The 18,560-nt window shown below is 50.5% G+C and overlaps 1 protein-coding gene across 3 annotated transcripts; it reads left to right on the top strand.

Moving 5' to 3' along the window:
* Positions 1-1,500: 1,500 nt before the first annotated feature.
* CDAN1 (codanin 1) lies at positions 1,501-18,275 on the top strand. Of its 3 annotated transcripts, none has more exons than XM_079768522.1 (28): positions 1,501-1,605; positions 1,773-2,260; positions 2,446-2,649; positions 2,817-2,986; positions 3,255-3,368; positions 3,457-3,535; positions 3,951-4,071; positions 4,254-4,363; positions 4,658-4,747; positions 5,411-5,486; positions 6,032-6,237; positions 11,039-11,159; positions 11,297-11,443; positions 11,555-11,721; positions 12,086-12,173; positions 12,411-12,500; positions 12,629-12,683; positions 12,899-13,032; positions 13,111-13,214; positions 13,484-13,642; positions 13,993-14,056; positions 14,226-14,304; positions 14,480-14,628; positions 15,873-15,980; positions 16,110-16,173; positions 16,335-16,516; positions 16,790-16,897; positions 17,530-18,275. In XM_079768522.1, exons 1-28 carry the CDS (start codon positions 1,516-1,518, stop codon positions 17,653-17,655), a joined length of 3,693 nt encoding a protein of 1,230 aa, XP_079624648.1. In that variant the 5' UTR covers positions 1,501-1,515; the 3' UTR covers positions 17,656-18,275. The 3 variants fall into 3 exon arrangements, 2 of the variants coding, with proteins under 2 accessions (XP_079624648.1, XP_079624647.1); XM_079768521.1 differs by having other exon boundaries at positions 2,443-2,649; XR_013813399.1 differs by lacking the exons at positions 16,335-16,516; positions 16,790-16,897; positions 17,530-18,275 and having other exon boundaries at positions 2,443-2,649; positions 14,480-14,581; positions 16,110-16,135.
* Positions 18,276-18,560: the final 285 nt, after the last annotated feature.

Here is an 18,560-nt window from a genome sequence, read left to right as displayed (position 1 = left end):
TCCGCATGCAACTCTAGTTCTGTTTGTATGATGGCTTGGATTTCAAAAGTGGGAAATATTATTTTTCTAATTTAATAATGTTATTGAATGCACCAGAAGTTCCAAGATTATGAGGGAGCAGAAAGTGTTGCTATAAATGCAGTACCACATCCAGAGGCCTAGAAAAGAAGTGCTGGACTGAAGACAAACTATCAGGATCCCTGCAGCTGAAAACCAGGGTTCAAGGATATGAGGAGATGGATTCCTGCATAATAAAATTTCAAGTGTTAGCAGCACCCTTTCTCTAGCTGGTTTGGCTCAGTGGATAGAGCGTTGGCCTGCCGACTGAAGGGTCCCGGGTTTGATTCCGGTCAAGGGCATATGCCGGGTTGTGGGCTCTATCCCCAGTAGGGGGCGTGGGAGGCAGCTAATCAATGATTCTCATCATTGATGTTTATCTCTCTCTTCCTCTCTGAAATCAGTAGATATGTTTTAAAGATAAAAGCACCCTTTCAGTCCACCTTCTATCTCTGGCTGAAGGTACTTTTTCCTTCTGCAAAGGAAGCATCCCTTAGAGCACTAGAGTGAATCCTGCTTCGCACCACCCTCTCCACTGTAACCGTTTTTGAACTAGAGGAACTCTTGGGAGGCACTCACTCGCCCTGCTTCATCCTCCTGGTTTGGTTTGGCTTGGCCTGGAGTGTTGGTGCCTGTGTTTCTCCGCCTGGGTTCCCTTTTTTGATTTCTCAGTGAAGCAGCAACATCCAAAGGGCTGGCTCTCATGTTTTTCAAAATAAGAGAAATTAAGAAATAACTCAACTTCCCAAAGCTAATCATGAATGGGCCTATTAACATCTCGATTGCAAAGTAGTTGAAATATTCCCACGTATAAGGGCTGTAAACTTGGACTGCGGGGGTAGCCCGGGGCACCGGAAGTTTGTGGGCTGAGGATTATAAAAAGCCTCCCAGCAACAATTGTGGCTTCAAGTTTAAATGGTCCATCAGTGGTGGTGAGTGAGGGGAAACCTGTGGGTACCGCGTGGGCAGGGGGCACTCAAAACAGCCCTTGTGAAAAGGTCAAATGAGGTGAGGCTAACTATAGTAACTTTCTTAAGGTGATGATGGGCGAGTCTGGAAAACTTAACTCTTGAAAGAAAAGAATGCTTATCGAGAGAGATACTGGCAGGGTCTCTCTCCAGAGAGTTGTTCACCTTCACCGTCCGGCCGCTCTCCCGGCCCCTCTGTCGCTCCCGCCTCGCCCCCGAGTTCAGCAGGTCGCCCCCTCTGGCGGGGGATCACCCACCGCGGGGCGGCTGCGCTCCCACACCACAGGCCGGCCGTGCGGCCCGCGGACGCGAGGCCTGAGCCAGCCTCAGCCTGGGAAGTCCCGCCAGCCCGGCCCCGCCCCTCCCGCCTCTTGGCCCCGCCCCTCTGCCCCGCGGTCCAACGGTCGCCCTTCAGCGCAGGCCCCGCCCCTCCCCGGCCGCCTGCGGCGCGCCTGCGCCTGCGCAATCGCCTCGGAGCGCCCCGACCGGGATGGCGGCCGTTTTGGAGTCGCTGCTGCGAGAGGAGGTGTCGGTCGCAGCCGCCGTGCGGTGGATCGCGCGCAGCGCCCAGAGTTCGGAGGTAACAGCGCCGACACGCCCCCGAGCCTGCCTTTCTCGGGAGATGCCGCCCCTGAGGTCCCCTTCCTCTGGGGTGACTGCTGTCAGCCGGGCCGAGTGCGCTCCCACGGGGGCCGCCCCGCTCCGGCCCTGGGCTCCCAGCTGACCCTCCCGCCGCTTTTCCCTCAGGGTGACGCCGGGGAGGCGGCCGCGCTGAGCTCACTCCGGCCCCTGCGGAAGGAGTTCGTGCCGTTCCTGCTGAACTTCCTGAGGGAGCAGAGCAGCCGTGTCGTCCCGCAGGGCCCCCCAACCCCCGCCAAGACCCCGGGCTCCTCGGCAGCCCTGCCCGGGAGGCCAGGGGGCCCGCCGCGGGGCGGACGCGGGGCGCGCAGCCAGCTCTTCCCTCCGACCGAGCCTTTGAGCGCCGCCGCCGAAGCCCCTTCAGCCCGCCGCGGGGGCAGGAGGCGGGGCCCGGGGCAGGCCCGCGAGCGCGGGGGCCGAGGCCCCGGGAGCCTGGAGGAGGGGGTCAGCGGGGAGAGCCTGCTCTGGGCGGGGAGCCGCAGGCCTAGGGCTGCTGGCAGCCCCGGCAGCCCCAACCGCGCGCGCTCCGATCCGCCAAATCTCAGCAACCTGGAGGAGTTCCCTCCAGTGGGCTCGGTCCCCCCCGGCAGTGCAGGGTGAGAACCACCCCTCACCCCGGAGAAGCTGTGCTGGGGGGGCCAGTCCTGAGGGCTCAGGGCGAGGGAGTGGCGGGAAGGTTGGGAATGGGATAACTACAATGATGAGGGGCGAGTTGTCCCCCAGCTGTTGTCAGGATGCTTGAAGTGGGAACTTGAGAAAAACCTGTGGCTACTCTCAGCAGGACGAAGCCTTCACGCAGGATCAACCCAACTCCGGTGAGCGAAGAGCGGTCACTCTCCAAGCCCAAGACCTGCTTCACTTCACCCCCAATCAACTGTGTCCCCAGTTCCCAGCCCTCCGTCCTGGACTCTAGCCCTTGGGGCCAGGGCCTGACCGCAGGCTGCAGAAGTCTGCAAGAAGAGCGGGAGATGCTCAGGAAGGAGCGGTATGGCCTTGCTGCCTGGGATGTTAGTTTCCTCCCTGTGGGGGGTCTGATTGCCCCCGGGGAGCCTTGGGTCTGTTTCCTGGCCTACGGATGTCCTCTCTGGAGGAACCTGAGTCTGGCTGTGGAGGGGAAGCCAGGCTGAGTGCGCATGGTATCTATCTCCGTAGCTCTAAGCAGCTGCAGCAGTCACCTGCTCCCACCTGTCCCACCCCAGAATCGGGGTCTTCCCTGCCCACCCGGACAGGAAACCTCACAGCTGAACCTGCTGACCCTGCCAAAGTGTCTTCTCGCCAGCGCCTGGAGCTGGTAGCCCTTGTCTATTCTTCATGCATTGCAGGTGAGTGAGAGCAAAGGGTGCTGGAGCAGAGATAATTATAGAACTGTAGGGTGAGAGAATTGATAAGGCATGTAGAATTTATCCTGGACTCTTTTTTTTAATATTTAAAAATATATTTAAAATATGATCATTACAGATTATTTTACAGTCTGAGATTGTCGGTATATAATAGAAGCATTATATTGCAAAGTTTTCCAAGTTCTGAGTAATCCCCCCAGCCTTGATTCTTAATGGTGCTCAATGCATTGGGGTTTCTTTTTATATCCAGAAAACCTGGTGCCAAATCTCTTCTTGGAGCTTTTCTTCGTCCTTCAGCTCCTTACTGCCCGGAGGATGGTGGTTGCTAAGGACAGTGACCTTGAACCCACTCCAGGAGTCCTAGGTCAGTGAGCAAGCCCTTTTTTTTTTTTGAGAAATGGGGTCTAGAAATGGAATAATTTTTAACTGACAGCTTGATACTATCATTCTAGATTCCCTGGAAAGCCCTCTATTCCAGAGTGTGCATGATTGTGTCTTCTTTGCAGTGCAGGTTTTGGAACATCAGTTTCAGTGAGTTTCTCCAGCTGAGCCTTGTCCCCATTGTCCACTTGGTTCTCTGGCCAATTGGGGTATGGCCTTGTGCTTAACACAAGTGTGCAGTGACCCTGGATCTTTTCCTACATGTAACCCTTTAATTTTGTGTCAAGGCTATGAATTTGGCCTGTGAAAGAGTCAAACTGCCTGCTGTGATCTTGGTGGCTGACCTTTGTCCTGGTTACTGTCTCATGTTCCTGTCCTGCTCGCTTGCTCCCTGCTCTGTAAGATCTCATTTCCTCCCCTTTTACTCTGATCATCCTTAATCCTTGGCCTGTGGCTTTGCCTTACATACCTGCTCCATGCTCTATACTCTGTGTGGTATGCTGGTGCCAGCTTCCTATTTGCAGTGTGTGTCCCGTTACATTCATATATGCTCTTGACCTTGTAGAGTTCTTTCCTACCTGGACAAAGGGACCTTGAAGCTGTTGGCTGAGAATGAGCGGCTGCTATGCTTCTCACCAGCTCTGCAAGGCCGCCTTCGAGCAGCCTATGAGGGCAGTGTTGCCAAGGTACTGACCCCACCTTAGATGTCGACTGGCCCAGAGCTGACCCTTCCCAGCTTCATAATTCAGGCGGCCCAGTTCACACCTCTCTGCTGTCCTGTGATCTAACTGGGGAGGAATAAGGGGATGAAGTTTTCTGAGCATACACTCTACAGGCTTCTGTTCCTAATGTCATTGCCATATTTTAGGTCTCTCTGGCGATGCCACCCTCTGTTCAAGCTGTCTCCTTTCAGCCAGAAACTGACAATCGTGCCAACTTCTCCAGTGACCGAGCCTTTCATACTTTTAAAAAACAGAGGTGATAAGAAAAGGGAATTTGGGGGGAGGGAAAGAGGCCATTTTTACTCTGGGATAGGCAACTTATGTCATTTTCATAGAAAGCTGATCAACTTTCAGTACTCAGAGATGTATGTCAGGCATGTGGTGGGCTGCTACTGGGTTAGAGCATTGTCATCCTGGAGAGAACTTTGGAGAACACGAGGAATGGGGCTGTGGGTAGTCCTGTCATCAGTTCTGAGCTAGGGAAGGTGCTTCTGGGATTGAGTTAGATCAGCTGTGCCCAGTTCATCAGGCATTCTTGTGTGTCTCTCAGGGATGTGTTTTATGAGGTGCTTCGAGAGTGGGAAGACCGCCATGAGGAGCCTGGCTGGGATTTTGAGAAGGGCTTGGGCAGCAGGATCAGGTAGGTGCTCCAACACTGGTCACCTGGTCTGGCTTGCTTCCAGCAGCGAGCAGCTCAGTGGTGCTTGGTAGCTGATTGAAGGAAGGCTTTTCTCCACTGTTTCCAGCCTGGGCTTTTCTGTCCTCCTTAATCGCTCTAGTTATTGCCCATTCTGCCTCTGCTCCAAGGGATTTGTCTCCAGCTCCTTCCACTCAGAAGTGACTCATACTTGTTCTGTGGTGGTGAATGCTTGGAAAAGTGCAAAGCTCTTGCTCCAGGTTGCTTGAGTTTTGGCCACAGTTACTGGTTAGACCCTTGCCAACCTCCATTGTCTAGTTTGGCAGTTCTAATCACTTTGCATATCTAGGTAACTAGGATGCAGAAAGAATATCCTCTGTCCAGTGATCTGCCTTCCACGTGGGTCTTGAAGCTAACTGGCTCTCAGTGAGGATTGAAGATTAGAGGGATGATATTATTTCTTGTTTGGCCAAGTGTATCTCTATCCTTGAGGGGATCTCACTGTGTGTCCCTCACCTTTTCCTACCTTCTTATGCTGGCCCGCTATGGCAGAGTTCTGCTCAGAGGTCCTGGTAAAGGGCTGAAAGGCCCAAGAATTGGCTTGTTCTCTCAGATCTACCTCCTTTCTCCTTCCCTCACACTCCATTCCCATCTCTTACTCCTCAGAGCCATGATGGGTCAACTCTCTGCAGCCTGCAGCCACAGTCATTTTGTTCGGCTTTTCCAAAAACAACTTCTCCAGGTAATAGCTCCAGCAGGAGATTAATCTACAGTGAACAGTAGGCCTGATAAGACAGTCAAGTAATGGCTGGGATTGTGGGGGCAGCCAGTCAAATCCTGGGCTGGGGTTTGAGCAGGAGTTCTGCTTCTTGGGTGGTGGTTGAAACTCGGGCAGTCAGAGAGGAGCCAAGATGTCTCTCATATGCCCTGCACCCCCACTCCTGGGTCTCCTCACATCCGTACCTTCCTGTCTGCCTCCAACCTCTCACTACTTCCTGGCCCTTGAATTCTGTTGTGGTAGAAAGAGTGTGGGCTTTAGACTCAGATGAGCCTGGTTTCAGATCCCAGCTCTACTGGCCCGAGGCAGATGTTGCATCTTGTAGTTGCAGTTTCTTCACCTGTAAAACAAGAATATACTCCCTATCTCAAAAAATGTATCTGTGGCACCTGGTAGAGGGTTGGCATTCCATAAATGTTTATTACTTCTTTATTTTGTTCAATCCTGTGGTTTTTTTTTTAATTACTGTGTTGGTTTTTTTATTATTTCTCTCCTCCCCACTGCCCCAGATGTGTCAGAGTCCTGGTGGTGCTGGGGGCACTATCTTGGGTGAGGCTCCAGATGTGTTAAGTATGCTTGGAGCTGACAAGTTGGGACGGTTGCGGCGCCTACAGGAACGGCTTGCAGCCCCTCAGAGCAGTGGTGGGCCCTGCCCACCCCCCTCCTTCCCAGGCTGTCAGGGATTCTTCAGGGACTTCATCCTGAGTGCCAGCAGGTAAAGGTTCCTGTGTCTTGCAGTGAGTGGGACAGAGGTCCAGGAGAGGTTTGTCTTCCCAGAAGGGCAGACAGTTCTCTCTCCTTCTCCTGGAATATAACAGGTGGGACTGGGTGATATCCAGGCTCCTTCTAGTTCACACTTCCTGCCTCTATTTTCCAATTACAGTTGAAATCAAATATTATATTAGTTTCAGGTATATAACATAGTGATTAGCTTACAAAGTGATCAGCCAGGTAAGTCTAGTACCCACCTGAAGCCATAGATATTTCCTATGCTGTGACTTTTTTATAACTGCCAACTTAATCCTTTTACCTTTTTCACCCTTATCCTCAACACCCCTCCCTTCTCGTAACCATCAGTTGCTCTCTGTGTAAGTTTGTTTGTTTATATTGTTAGTGAAATGATACGGTATTTGTCTCTGACTTATTTCACTTAGCATAATACCCTCTAGGTCATTGGTCGGTAAACCGCGGCTCTCGAGCCACATGTGGCTTTTTGGCCCCTTGAGTGTGGCTCTTCCACAAAATACCACATGCGTACAGTGCGATTGAAACTTCGTGGCCCATGTGCAGAAGTCGGTTTTCTTCTCTGTTCTTTTCTTATTCTCTTCCTCTCTACTTGCATGTTGATGAGTTTCTATAATATTGTATAAGGATGCCTTTCTCTTTATATCTTGCATATCTCCTATAGATTTTTGGTTTAGGGTTAACATGTGTTTCATATATACCAAACTGTTTATAGTAGTCTATTTTAAGTTGATGGTCACTTACATTTGAACGTATTTTAAAATCACTACAATTTTTATTCACCCCCTTAACATTTAAGTTTTTGTCATTCTTTTTTACTTCCCTTGTATGTGTGTTTGTGTATATCCCTAATTGTAATTGCACATGATCCTCCCTCTTTTGCCTTTTAACCTTTGTACTAGTTTTTGTTTTTTTTAAATATATTTTATTGCTTTTTTACAGAGAGGAAGGGAGAGGGATAGAGAGTTAGAAACATCGAGCAGCTGCTTCCTGCACACTCCCTACTGGGTTTGTGCCCGCAACCAAGGTACATGCCCTTGACCGGAATCAAACCTGGGATCCTTGCGGCCACAGGCCGATGCTCTATCCACTAAGCCAAACTGGTTAGGGCTGTACTAGCTTTATAGTTGGTTTATCCACCACTTTTTTAAGTGTTTTTGTCAGTGAGGATTTTTTTCTTTCCTATTTTATTTTTAATTCATATCTTTATCTTTTTTTTTTTTTTTTCTTAAGTCCCTTTGAGCCCTGGCTGGTGTGGTTCAGGTGATTGAGCATCGTCCCATGCACCGACGGGTTGCTGGTTCGATTTCTGGTCAGGGGACATATCCAGGTTGCGGGTTCGATTCCCAGTCAGGGTGCATGCATCAGGAAACCAATTGATGTTTCTCTCTCACTCACCCTTCCTCTCTGTCTAAAATCAATAAAAATAAAAAAGAATGTCACTTTGACATTTCTTATAATACTGGTTTAGTTATGATGGACTGCTTTAGCTTTTTCTTGTCTGGGAAACTCTATCTTTCCATCGATTCTAAATGATAGCCTAGCTAGATGGAGTAATATTTTTTGTAGGTCTTTGCATTTCATTATTTTGAATATTTTGTGCTAATCCCTTTGGCCTGCAAAGTGTCTGTTGAGAAATCAGCTGACAGTCATATGGGCATGCCCTTGTGCTTTTCTCTTGCTGTTTTTCTTTTTCTTTTTTTCAATATATTTTATTGATTTTTTTACAGAGAGGAAGGGAGAGGGATAGATAGTTAGAAACATTGACGAGAGAGAAACATCGATCAGCTGCCCCCTGCACACCCCCCACTGGGGATGTGCCCACAACCAAGGTACATGCCCTTGACCGGAATCAAACCTGGGACCCTTGAGTCCGAAGGCTGATGCTCTATCCACTGAGCCAAACCGGTTTCGACTGTTTTTTTGGTTTGTTTTTGTAATTTTATTTATATTTTACAGAGAGGAAGGGAGAAGGATAGAAAGTTAGAAACATTGATGAGAAAGCAACATCAATCAGCTGCCTCCTGCACAACTCCCACTGGGGATGTGCCCACAACCAAGGTACATGCCCTTGACTAGAATCGAACCTGGAACCCTTCAGTCCGCAGGCCTACAGGCTCTGTCCACTGAGCCAAACCCGTTAGGGCTCTCTTGCTGTTTTTAAGATCTTCTCTTTGTCTTTAACCTTTGACATTTTAATTATGATGTGTCTAGATGTGGACTTCTTTGGGTTCATCTTGCTTGGGACTCTGTGCTTCCTAGGCTTGTATGTCTATTTCCTTCGCCAAGTTAGGGAAGTTTTCCATCATTATTTCTTCAAATAGCTTTTTAATTCCTTGCTCTTTATCATCCTTCTGGTACCTCTGTGATACGAATGTGATTACTCTTGATGTTATCCCAGATGCCCCTTAAACTATTCTAATTTTTTTTTTAATTCTTTTTTCTTTTTGGTGTTCTAAGTGGGTGTTTCCCCTACCATGTCTTCCAGATCACTGATTCAGTCCTTTACTACATTTAATCAGCTGTTGATTCCCTATAATGTATTGTTTATTTCTGTTATTGTAGTCTTCATTTCTGACTGGCTTTTTTTTTATAGTTTCTTTCTCTTTGTTGAGATTCTCACTGAGTTCATCTATTCTTCCCAATGTTCATTGAGTATTCTTTTTTTCTCTCTCTTCGTTTTAAAACAGCCGATCTCTACTTGGCTTCCTCTTACATGGCCTTCTTACCCTATTGAGCATTCTTTTTTAAAAAGTATTTTTATTGATTTTGAGAGCAAGATGGGGAGAGAGAGAAACATTGATGTGAGAGTGCAACAATGATTGGCTACCTCCTGCACGCCGCATACCAGGAATTGAGCCCACAAACCCTACATGTGCCCTGACCAGGAATCAATCCAGCAACCTCTCGGTGTGCAAGACGACTCCCAACCAACTGAGCCACACGGGCCAGGGCCCTATTGAGCATTCTCATAACCAGTGTTTTGAACTCTGTATCTGGTAGATTGCTTGTCTCCATTTTATTTAGTTCTTTTTCTATAGTTTTTCCTGTTACTTCATTTGGGACATGTTTCTTTGTCTCCTCATTTTGGCTGCCTCTCTCTGTTTGTTTCTATATATTAGGTAGATTTGCTATGTCTCCTTGTTTGGGCATAATGGCCTTATGTAGTAGGTGCCCTGTGAGATCCAGTAGCACAGTCTCCTCATTCACCTGAGCTAGTTCCAGGGGTGTCCCTTGTGTGAGTTGTGTGTGTCCTCCTGTTGTAATTAAGCCTTAATTGTTGTTGGTCCATCAGTGGGGTGGGATTGACCCTCCGTCTGACTGGCTGTGAGGGCTGGCCATGACTACAGTGAATAGCTTTCATGTGGGGCTGACCCCGCAGAGCGAGTGTCACTTCAGCAGCGCTCTGGCTCCAGTCAGGTCCCCCCTCTAGGTGTGTTGTTTGTGGAGCTAGTTGGCTAGTGCTCTGTTGTGATCTGAAGTCACCCATCTAGGGTGTTGGTTCTGGAGCCTCTTAGGAGGGGCTCCAGAGCAGCCAAGGTCAGCTGCCATTTGTTCTTGGCTTGGAGCTACCGGTTGGAGCTACAAAGTGACCTATGCTTGGTTGCCACTTGTGCTGGGTTTAGCGGTGCTGGGGAGAGGTTATGATGTGAACCGGAGGCTGGCTGCTACCAGAGCCCTTTGGTGGACATCACAGTTGAGCTTAGGCCTTGCCACCACTTGTTCTTGGCATTGGCCACTTTGGTGGAGCTAAATTCCCATCTAAGACTGGCTTCCAATTATGCCAGGCTTGGGACTGCTTAGCAAGAGGTATAGGGCCAACCTCTGCATGTTTGGGTTTTGTGGACCTTGGAGAGAGTTTAGGAAAGTCTATAGCGCAAGCCAAGGCAGGTCACTTGTGTGGAAAATCTACTGGAAGTGACTTGAGCCATGCACACGGGTAGGGGTGGATTGGGGTCTCAGGGGATCTTCAGGGCCAGTGAACTATGTTAGCCCAGATAATGGAGAACACCGATTTCCGGCTGGGTGTGGGGAGAGCCCAAGAAAGGAACAGTAGTGCCTGTCAGTGTCTCCATCCCTGGACAGAGCTGCCTGACCTCTCCCCCCTCCAGCCCTGAAGCTAGTTAATTCAATTCCTCCCCATATGTCCCTGGAGCTTTTCAAGCTGCTGCCCTTGTGCTGGAGCCAGAGGGAGTGAATTTGTGAGTGAGTCTGTGCACTGGCTCCTAAAGAGGAATGCCTAGGACTTAACAGCCCCTGTCTCCCTGGGATGCAGTCCCGCTGAGTTTCACAGCTGGAGCTATAGAGACGCTTGTCAGCACTGGTAGCCTAGGCTGGGGAGCCTGGTGTGGGGCTGGGACTCCTCGCTCGTCAAGGTGGATCTCCCAACTGAGATAACCCTCCTGATTTTATTTTATTTTTATTTTTTTACCCTCCTGATTTTTAATCACCACTTGTGGGTGTGGGCCAGCCGTTCAGTGTCTCCACCCTCTTTCCAGTCTCAAAGTGGCTGCTTTATCTCCTTAGTTGTAGGACTTCAGCTAGTCTTCAGGTGGTTCTCAGTGATGATTAGTCTGTATTTTAGTTGTAATTTTTATGTGGTCATGAGAGGAGGCAAACACAGTGTTTACCTACCCTGCCATCTTAAGATCTTGTTCTTTGACCCATGTAAGAAACCTCATTGTTCCTTGGCCTTCCATCTCTGAGCCTTTCTGTCTGGAGCACCTCTTCTCTGTTCTTACAACTTTTTTCTTTCTTGCTCCCCGTCCTAGCTTCCAGTTTAATCAGCATCTCATGGATAGTCTGAGTCTGAAGATTCGGGAGCTCAACGGCCTTGTCCTGCCTCAGCCTGAGCCTAGTGATGAAGACGGAGAGGCAGATGTGGACTGGCAGGTTAGAAAGCAGAACAAGGGAGTGGGAGGGGTTCTGACCTAAGAGGGAATGGGTATTTTCAAGAACTTTGTAACAGATTTGGACTTTTTTCTAGAAGCCTTCTGCTTAGGACCTTTTATCTCCCTGATCTCCTGCAGGGTGAACGGAGGCAGTTTGCTGTGGTGCTGCTCAGCCTGAGGCTTCTGGCTAAATTCCTGGGCTTTGTGGCTTTCCTGCCCTACCGGGGTCCTGAACCACCCCCAACCCGTGAGCTCCAGGACTCCATTCTGGCCCTGAGAAGCCAGGTGAATAGGGACTCTGGTAAGGTGGGAGCTGGAAAGAGCCACAGGGCGCTGGAGTTAGAGGACACGTCCCAGTCTCCTTGAGACCTGCTGACCAAATTCTGGCCCTGCCAGGTGCCCCCAGTCCTGGATGTACGCGCTCTGCTACAGCAGGGGCTGCGGGCCCACCGAGCAGTGCTCACAGTGCCCTGGCTGGTGGAGTTCCTTTCTCTGGCTGACCACATTGTTCCCATGCTGGACTATTACCGCAGCGTCTTCACTCTCCTGCTACACCTACACCGGTGAGTAGAGAAGGGGCAAGGCTGAAAATGGTGCGGGGAGAATGTGGCTGAGGTTCTGTGTATGAGGAGAATGCAGCGTATGCTTCCTGTACGGTACCATGGCCGTCACAGCACCTCGGGAGGCTGGGTTTGGTCCTCAAGGAAAGACACTGGGTAGTTACTTGCCCTTTTCTGTTCCCACATTGGGCCAGCTGAGAGGGAGTGCAGATCTGAGAGGGGCACTGAGGAGATCCTGGTCGCCTGCACGACAGCAGTCCCTTTTGGGTCTGCTTTTGGGAATTCCCTTCCCAGCCATAGCTTTCTTTTACTTCATGTCATGTCTTTCTCTGCACAGATTCCACTGACACCCTCATTTACCTTTTAGGAGCTTGGTTTTGTCTAAGGACGGTGAAGGGGAGATGTGCTTCCTGAACAAGCTGTTGCTGCTTGCTGTTCTGGGCTGGCTTTTCCAGGTTGGTGGAGTGAGAGTCCAGGTTGGGAAAGGAGGGGAGGGAGAGACTATTGTGGCTGGAGATGGGGAGAATGTCTGAGTCTGATCAAGGTTGGGGCCAGAAGATGAAGGTTCAGAGGAGGTATGGGAATTACTATAGTTTCAGAGGAAGGTTGCCTAAACCCTGAAACCATGCGGTCGGAGGTGTGATGAAGCTCTGAAGTACTGACTGGAGCTTGTACTGCTCTAATCTCGTCAGATTCCCACAGTCCCTGAGGACCTGTTCTTTGTGGAAGAGGGTCAGGTGGATGTCTTTGAGATGGATACAAAAACTTCAGAGCATGGCTTGGTAAGTGTTGGGGTCCAGCCAGAGCCATAGGGTCCACAGGAATAAAGGAGACAAGCCCGGATAGAGACTGAACTCCCGTGTGACGTTTGTACCTGACTGTCCCAGTTCTGGCCTGTTCTCTCCCCCAGGATGGCGTGCCTGTGGTGGACCAGCACCTGCTCTACACTTGCTGTCCTTATGTTGGTGAGGATGCTTGTCCCTCACCCCCCCCTGGTCCTTAATCCTTGGCCTGCCCCTTCATGAGTACCCAACAGCCTAATGTGTTGTTTGTTCTTGGGCACTCCCCAGGTGCCTCAGCCTCTTTACTCCACAAATTCTTAAAGTTCAACATGCTTTTTGTGAGTGTATGTCTCGGGGAGAGGGTTTTGGAACTAAGTACTTGGTCTTCCCTGATGCAGGAGAGCTCCGCAAACTGCTCGCTGCATGGGTATCAGGCAGCAGTGGGCGGAGTGGGGGCTTTGTCAGGAAAATCACCCCCACCACCACCACCAGCCTGGGAGCCCAGCCTCTCCGGACCACCCAGGGGCTGCAGGTGAGAGGCAGGGTGGAGGCAGGGGGCCACCCAGTGAGGAAAAGGGAATCCTTCACTGCACCGTTCCCTCTCCCATAGGCACAGTTGGCCCAAGCCTTTTTCCACAACCAGCCACCCTCCCTGCGCAGGACTGTGGAGTTTGTGGCAGAGAGAATTGGCTCTAACTGTGTCAAACATATCAAGTGAGTGTGGGTTGAGGGGTTTGGGAATGGAGGTGTTGAGGGTCCCAGTCTTATTCTCTTACCATTTCTTCCCTTTTAACTCCTAATACCTTGTTACCAAATTGAGGAAAGTCAGTTGCGGGGGATTCGGGAGGAAGGGCCAAGGCTGGGTGAGGGGAGGCTGAAATTGCTGTTTGTATAGTTAGTTCTGACCAAATTTCCTTGAATTTGCAGCCCCTTTATGATTCAACCCTTCCAACTACCTCCAAACATTGCTGTCCCTGCTACAGGGCCACGCTGGTGGCAGATCTGGTGCGCCAGGCCGAGTCGCTTCTTCAAGAGCAGCTGGTGACGCAGAGACAGGAAGGGGGAGATCCAGGCCAGCTGTTGGAGATCTTGTGTTCCCAGCTGTGCCCCCATGGGGCCCAGGCATTGACCCAGGGGCGGGAGTAAGAGATACCAGTCTGTTTGGACTCTCCTCCTAGCTTATATTTTTCTGACCTTTGCCCCCCCCCCCCCCCCTTCACACTCATATCCTTTATTCCACGTCCTCTCCTCACCCCACTTTTTTCATTCTTTTTTTGCCTCCTCTGTAAGCTATCTTTGGCTTTAGAGTTTTTGGGACCCAAAGTCCAAATTGAAGAGCAGGTGGTTGGGGTTCCCGTTCCTCCCAGCATCTGGGTGGGACCCGGGGCCTGACAGTGCTTCTCCCTGAGGCAGAGCCCTCCCTGCTTACATGATAGGTGCGCTCAGGACACGTCCTTCTGTGGGTCAGGCTGACCCTCCTGTCTCCTTTTAGGTTCTGCCAAAAGAAGAGCCCTGGTGCCGTGCGGGCACTGCTCCCTGAGGAGACTCCGGCAGCCGTACGTAGGAAGGAGGCCTGGAGCTAGCGGGCTGGGTGGTTGGTGTGGGAGGTGTGTGCTCGTGACCATGAATGCGAGGCTGCTGGCAGTAGGTGGGTCAGTCATGGACTTGGGCTTTCGTCATCATCCCCAATCCTTCCCTGGCCCGACTCTGCAGTCCTTCTCACAGGTTCTGAGCAGCGCAGAGAACATTGCTGTGGGGCTTGCGATAGAGAAAGCCTGCACTTGGTTGTCAGCCAACATCACAGGTAAGGCCCAAGCAAGGGGAGTGGCTGGCCCCAGTTTTTCAGAAGTGGACTGGCAGGAAGTTGGAGGCCATCTGGGGGAAACGGGACTCAGAGCCTGCTGGGAACAGCGAAGGGCATGGGTAGGCATGCACAGCGGCTCTGGTGACACCTTTTCTGTTCTCCCTCTGACTGGCAGCACTGATCAGGAGAGAGGTGAAAGCAGCAGTGAGTCGCGTGCTTCGAGCCCAGGGTCCGGAACCGGCTGTCCGGGGGGACCGGAGGGGCTGCTCCCGTGCCTGTGAGCACCATGCTCCCCTCCCCTCCCACCTCATCTCCGAGATCAAAGTACACAGCTCCCTACTCCCTTCAGCTCCTCTCCCCCACTCCTTGCTCTTTTCCTGGCCTCCCTCCTCTCTCACATCAGCTCTAGTATTTGTCGCAGCTTTCTGTGTTCTCCAGCTACTTCCCGTTTTGTTTGATACTGAATGGGATAAGGTAGGACAGGGTTGAATTGAATGGCTTTCCTAATTGCTCTTTGACTTTTGGTATTTGAATCACCTGAAAGGGGGAAAGGGTAGATATGAAAATTTTTTTTATTATATTTTATTGATTTCTTACAGAGAGGAAGAGAGAGGGATAGAGAGTTAGAAACATCGATGAGAGAGAAACATCGATCAGCTGCCTCTTGCACACCCCCTACTGGGGATGTGCCCGCAACCAAGGTACAAGCCCATGACCGGAATCAAACCTGGGGCCCTTGAGTCTGCAGGCTGACGCTCTATCCACTGAGCCAAACCGGTTTCGGCTAGATATGAAAATTTTTTACTAGATACATATTCCACAGATGGTGAAGGAGGTAGGTGGTAAGTGGCTGCCAGTGAAGTAGGAATTTTTAAGGGCAGTCACCTGATATTGGGATGTGATTTCAGAAATGTTCTATGTGGGAGGTTAATGCTTGTTTAGTTATAGGCAGTAAGAATAATCTATCAGTGCTCTTAACTTGATTTTAAAAAATCAAAGACTAGCCCTAGCCAGTTTGGCTCAGTAGATAGAGCATCCGTCTGCGGACTGAAGGGTCCCTGGTTGGATTCCGGTCAAGGGCACGTGCCTGGGTTGCAGGCTCAATCCCCAGTGAGGGGGCATGCAGGAGGCAGCCAACCAATGATTCCCTATCATCATTGATGTTTCTGTCTCTTCCTCTGTAATCAATAAAAATATATTTAAAATGTCAACAGTAACTGAAACAATTGTTTAAAAAAAAAATCAAAGACTATTTAGAGCCAAGGCTGGTTCCCCTAAATTCTTTCAGAATGAGATGCTCTCTGGGAATCGGCTAGGTATGGCTTTGTCTCTTGAACTCTGGCAGCATGTTCCTCAGCTTACCTGCTCCATCTGTTCCCTCTCTTGTCCCCTTGGTTGCTTCTCCCAGCTGTGCTGTCCTGCTCCAGCCTCCAGTCTAAGGGCACCTTGGCCCAATCACTTCACGCAGGGGCCCTGCCTTCCTTTTCCTCTGCCTCTGTCCACTGGTTGAGCCCCACCCCAAGCCATATTCTCTTGGCCTCACTCTTTCCTGCCCCTGCTCTCTCTAGGATGTGCTCTCTGTGGCTGTGGGGCCCCGAGACCCTGAGGAAGGAGTGTCCCCAGAGCATCTGGAGCAGCTCCTAGGCCAGCTGGGTCAGACACTGCGGTGCCGCCAGGTTAAGACATGGCAGCATGCTCTTCTTGTGTGTCCTTGCATGTGCCTAATAACCAGAGCCACATTGGCTCAGGGCTGCTACTCTAAGGATGGTGCTAACATCCAGGGTCTCCTTGCTTTTTTCCCCCAGTTCCTGTGCCCACCTGCCGAGCAGCATCTGGCAAAGTGCTCTGTGGAGTTAGCATCCCTCCTTGGTATGTCTTCTGTCATCTCACTCTTGCTAGATCCCCCGATCTCAGGGTTGGGTGCAAGCAAGATTAGAACTCGACACTTCCTTCTGCTCGTCCTCCGCCCAGGGGCAGGCCAGGTAACCCTGTTGCATTTCTTAAAGCTTGGCTTTCCTTTCTCCCCATAGTTGCAGACCAAATTCCTGTACTAGGGCCCCCGGCACAACCCCGGCTAGAGAGAGGGCAGGCTCGAAGGCTCCTACACATGCTGCTTTCCCTGTGGAAGGATGACTTTCAGGTGCCTGTTCCGCTGCAGCTCCTGCTGAGCCCAAGAAACGTGGGGCTTCTGGCAGACACTCGGCCAAGGGAGGTGAGTCAGAGAGGTGGGTGGATGGGGGCAGACAGGCTTCTCAGCCCTCTGGGGTCATGTTTTCATACCCACCACCCTCACCTCGTATGTTATGAGCTTGCTTCTTTTGTTCCTCCTCTTCTGGCAGCTTGCTCATTTCTGTTCCGTGCCGAAATGGACTCCCCTAGAGGTTAACCTCAGGTCTTCTCCCTCCTCAGCAGCTCTGTCCTTTGAATCAGTCAGGGTCACTGTGTAGTCCTTCTAGCACCCTGACCTGCTGCATGTGTGTTGCAGTGGGACCTGCTGCTGTTCTTACTCCGGGAGCTGGTAGAGAAAGGTCTGATGGGACGGAAAGAGATAGAGGCCTGCCTGGACAGCCTCCATGAGGCCCAGTGGCCAGAGGTAAGGTGCCCTCATCTTCCCTGACCTAGAAAGAGAACAGGTATCATATGTCCCTTTTATCCTGAAAGGAGGCAAGTGATGGTGCCTGGCATTCTTAGCATCTTTCCAAAGCTCAGTGGATTTTGTCAAGTGTCTTCAGGACCACCCTAAAATGGAGTGGCTGTTCTGGTGGGCTTTCACATTTGAGCAGCTACTGTATGAAGGACCGTGTCAGTGGAGGAAGGGAAGATGGAAGGCAGGTATAGTTGGAAAGGACCATGGCATAGTGAGTGTGGGTTTTTAAGTCAATAACCTGAATTTTAATCTCGTCTGGTACTTAATGTTGTGATTTAGGGCAAAGAATTCATCTCAGTTTAACCATAAAATGGAAATAATTCATACCTCCTAGGGTTTGTCAAGATGAAATAATGTGCATAGTGAGTACTCGGATGGTGATAAGGACTCACTAGATGGTCTGAGCCTCCCATCAGAGTTTACTCTCCCAGAATACTCAATGGGGCAAGGTTTCAAGGCCATTTCAGTATAGAAGGCAGTTAGGAAATATGTTAGGGCTTCATATTTGTGATTTTTAGTAGAAATGAACTATCCAGAATTACGTGTTTGCCTTTTCTGTCATCTTTTGCTTATTGCAGGACTTGGCTGAAGAATTAGCAACACTGTTCAATCTGTTTCTGGCTGAGCCCCAGGTGCCAGAACCCCAGCTAAGAGCTTGTGAGCTGGTGCAGCCAAACCGGGGGACTGTGCTGGCCCAGAGCTAGGACTGAGAAGTGGCCCTGCCTTGAAGTCTCACCAGAACCCTGGCACCCCACCTGACTGTGCCTCAGGAGGAGGCCCAGAGCCACCCCAAAGTGCCCAGTGCTGACTGACCCCTGCTGGTGCAGGAGTAGCTGAGTCTGAAATTAGGCTTCCTGCTTACATGTGAAGTAAGTATGTGGCTGCCTGGCTGCTCGCCTGATTCAGAATTACGGTGGAAAAGGTGGAAAAGCCTAGAGACTCCAGCCCTGGAGCAGAAGAGTTGGCATTTATTACTTGGATACTAAATGAAATTATGTGTGTGGGCTTGAGCCCCACTTGCTGCTATCCCAGCATCTCTGTGGTTTGAGAAATCATGACAGAGGCAAATGACATTGTTTAACTTGTGAGTAAAGTTAAAACATGAATCTTGGGAGTCTACATTTTCTTACCACTAGGAGCTGGACTGCCATCTCCTTAAAAATGCACAATAGATGAGGTGGGGCGCTCCCAAGAGAAACCCAACCCTACCCCCTGCACCTCCCTGCCTTCAGTCCTGTGCAGGTAACTCTTGACCCTAACTCCAGGAGCCAAGGGTGGGGGCAGAACACTAGAGCTTTATTAAATAAACTCTTCTTTACCGAGGGCTTCCTGTCTTGTTCTTTTCACCTGATAGAAGGCTTGGGGTGGGCTTGGAGCTGGGTACAGCTGTACTGGTGTCAACGTCACCTAGCACTGCCCAGTGTTGGACAGGGATGGTGAACCTATGACACAGCACTGACACGCGTAGCCATTTCTGATGACACGCTGCTGAGGCTGCCGCATGCCGAGGATGAAACATTTGCGAAATAATGTTTTTTCCTCAAAGTGACACACTACCCGAGTTATGCTGTTTTTTGGCGAAGTTTGACACACCAAGCTCAAAAGGTTG

Source organism: Cnephaeus nilssonii (assembly GCF_951640355.1).
Source record: "Cnephaeus nilssonii genome assembly, chromosome: 4".
NCBI classification, from domain to species: domain Eukaryota; kingdom Metazoa; phylum Chordata; class Mammalia; order Chiroptera; family Vespertilionidae; genus Cnephaeus; species Cnephaeus nilssonii.
This window is presented reverse-complemented; position numbering and strand designations above follow the sequence as displayed.

Excerpts from the sequence above, each read along its gene's own strand:
- CDAN1 (XM_079768521.1), top strand. The coding sequence starts at position 1,516 with ATGGCGGCCGTTTTGGAGTCGCTGCTGCGAGAGGAGGTGTCGGTCGCA. Across the intron at positions 12,501-12,628 it reads AAACTTCAGAGCATGGCTTG|GATGGCGTGCCTGTGGTGGA; the intron begins GTAAGTGTTGGG and ends TCTCTCCCCCAG. Across the intron at positions 16,174-16,334 it reads GGAGTTAGCATCCCTCCTTG|TTGCAGACCAAATTCCTGTA; the intron begins GTATGTCTTCTG and ends TTCTCCCCATAG.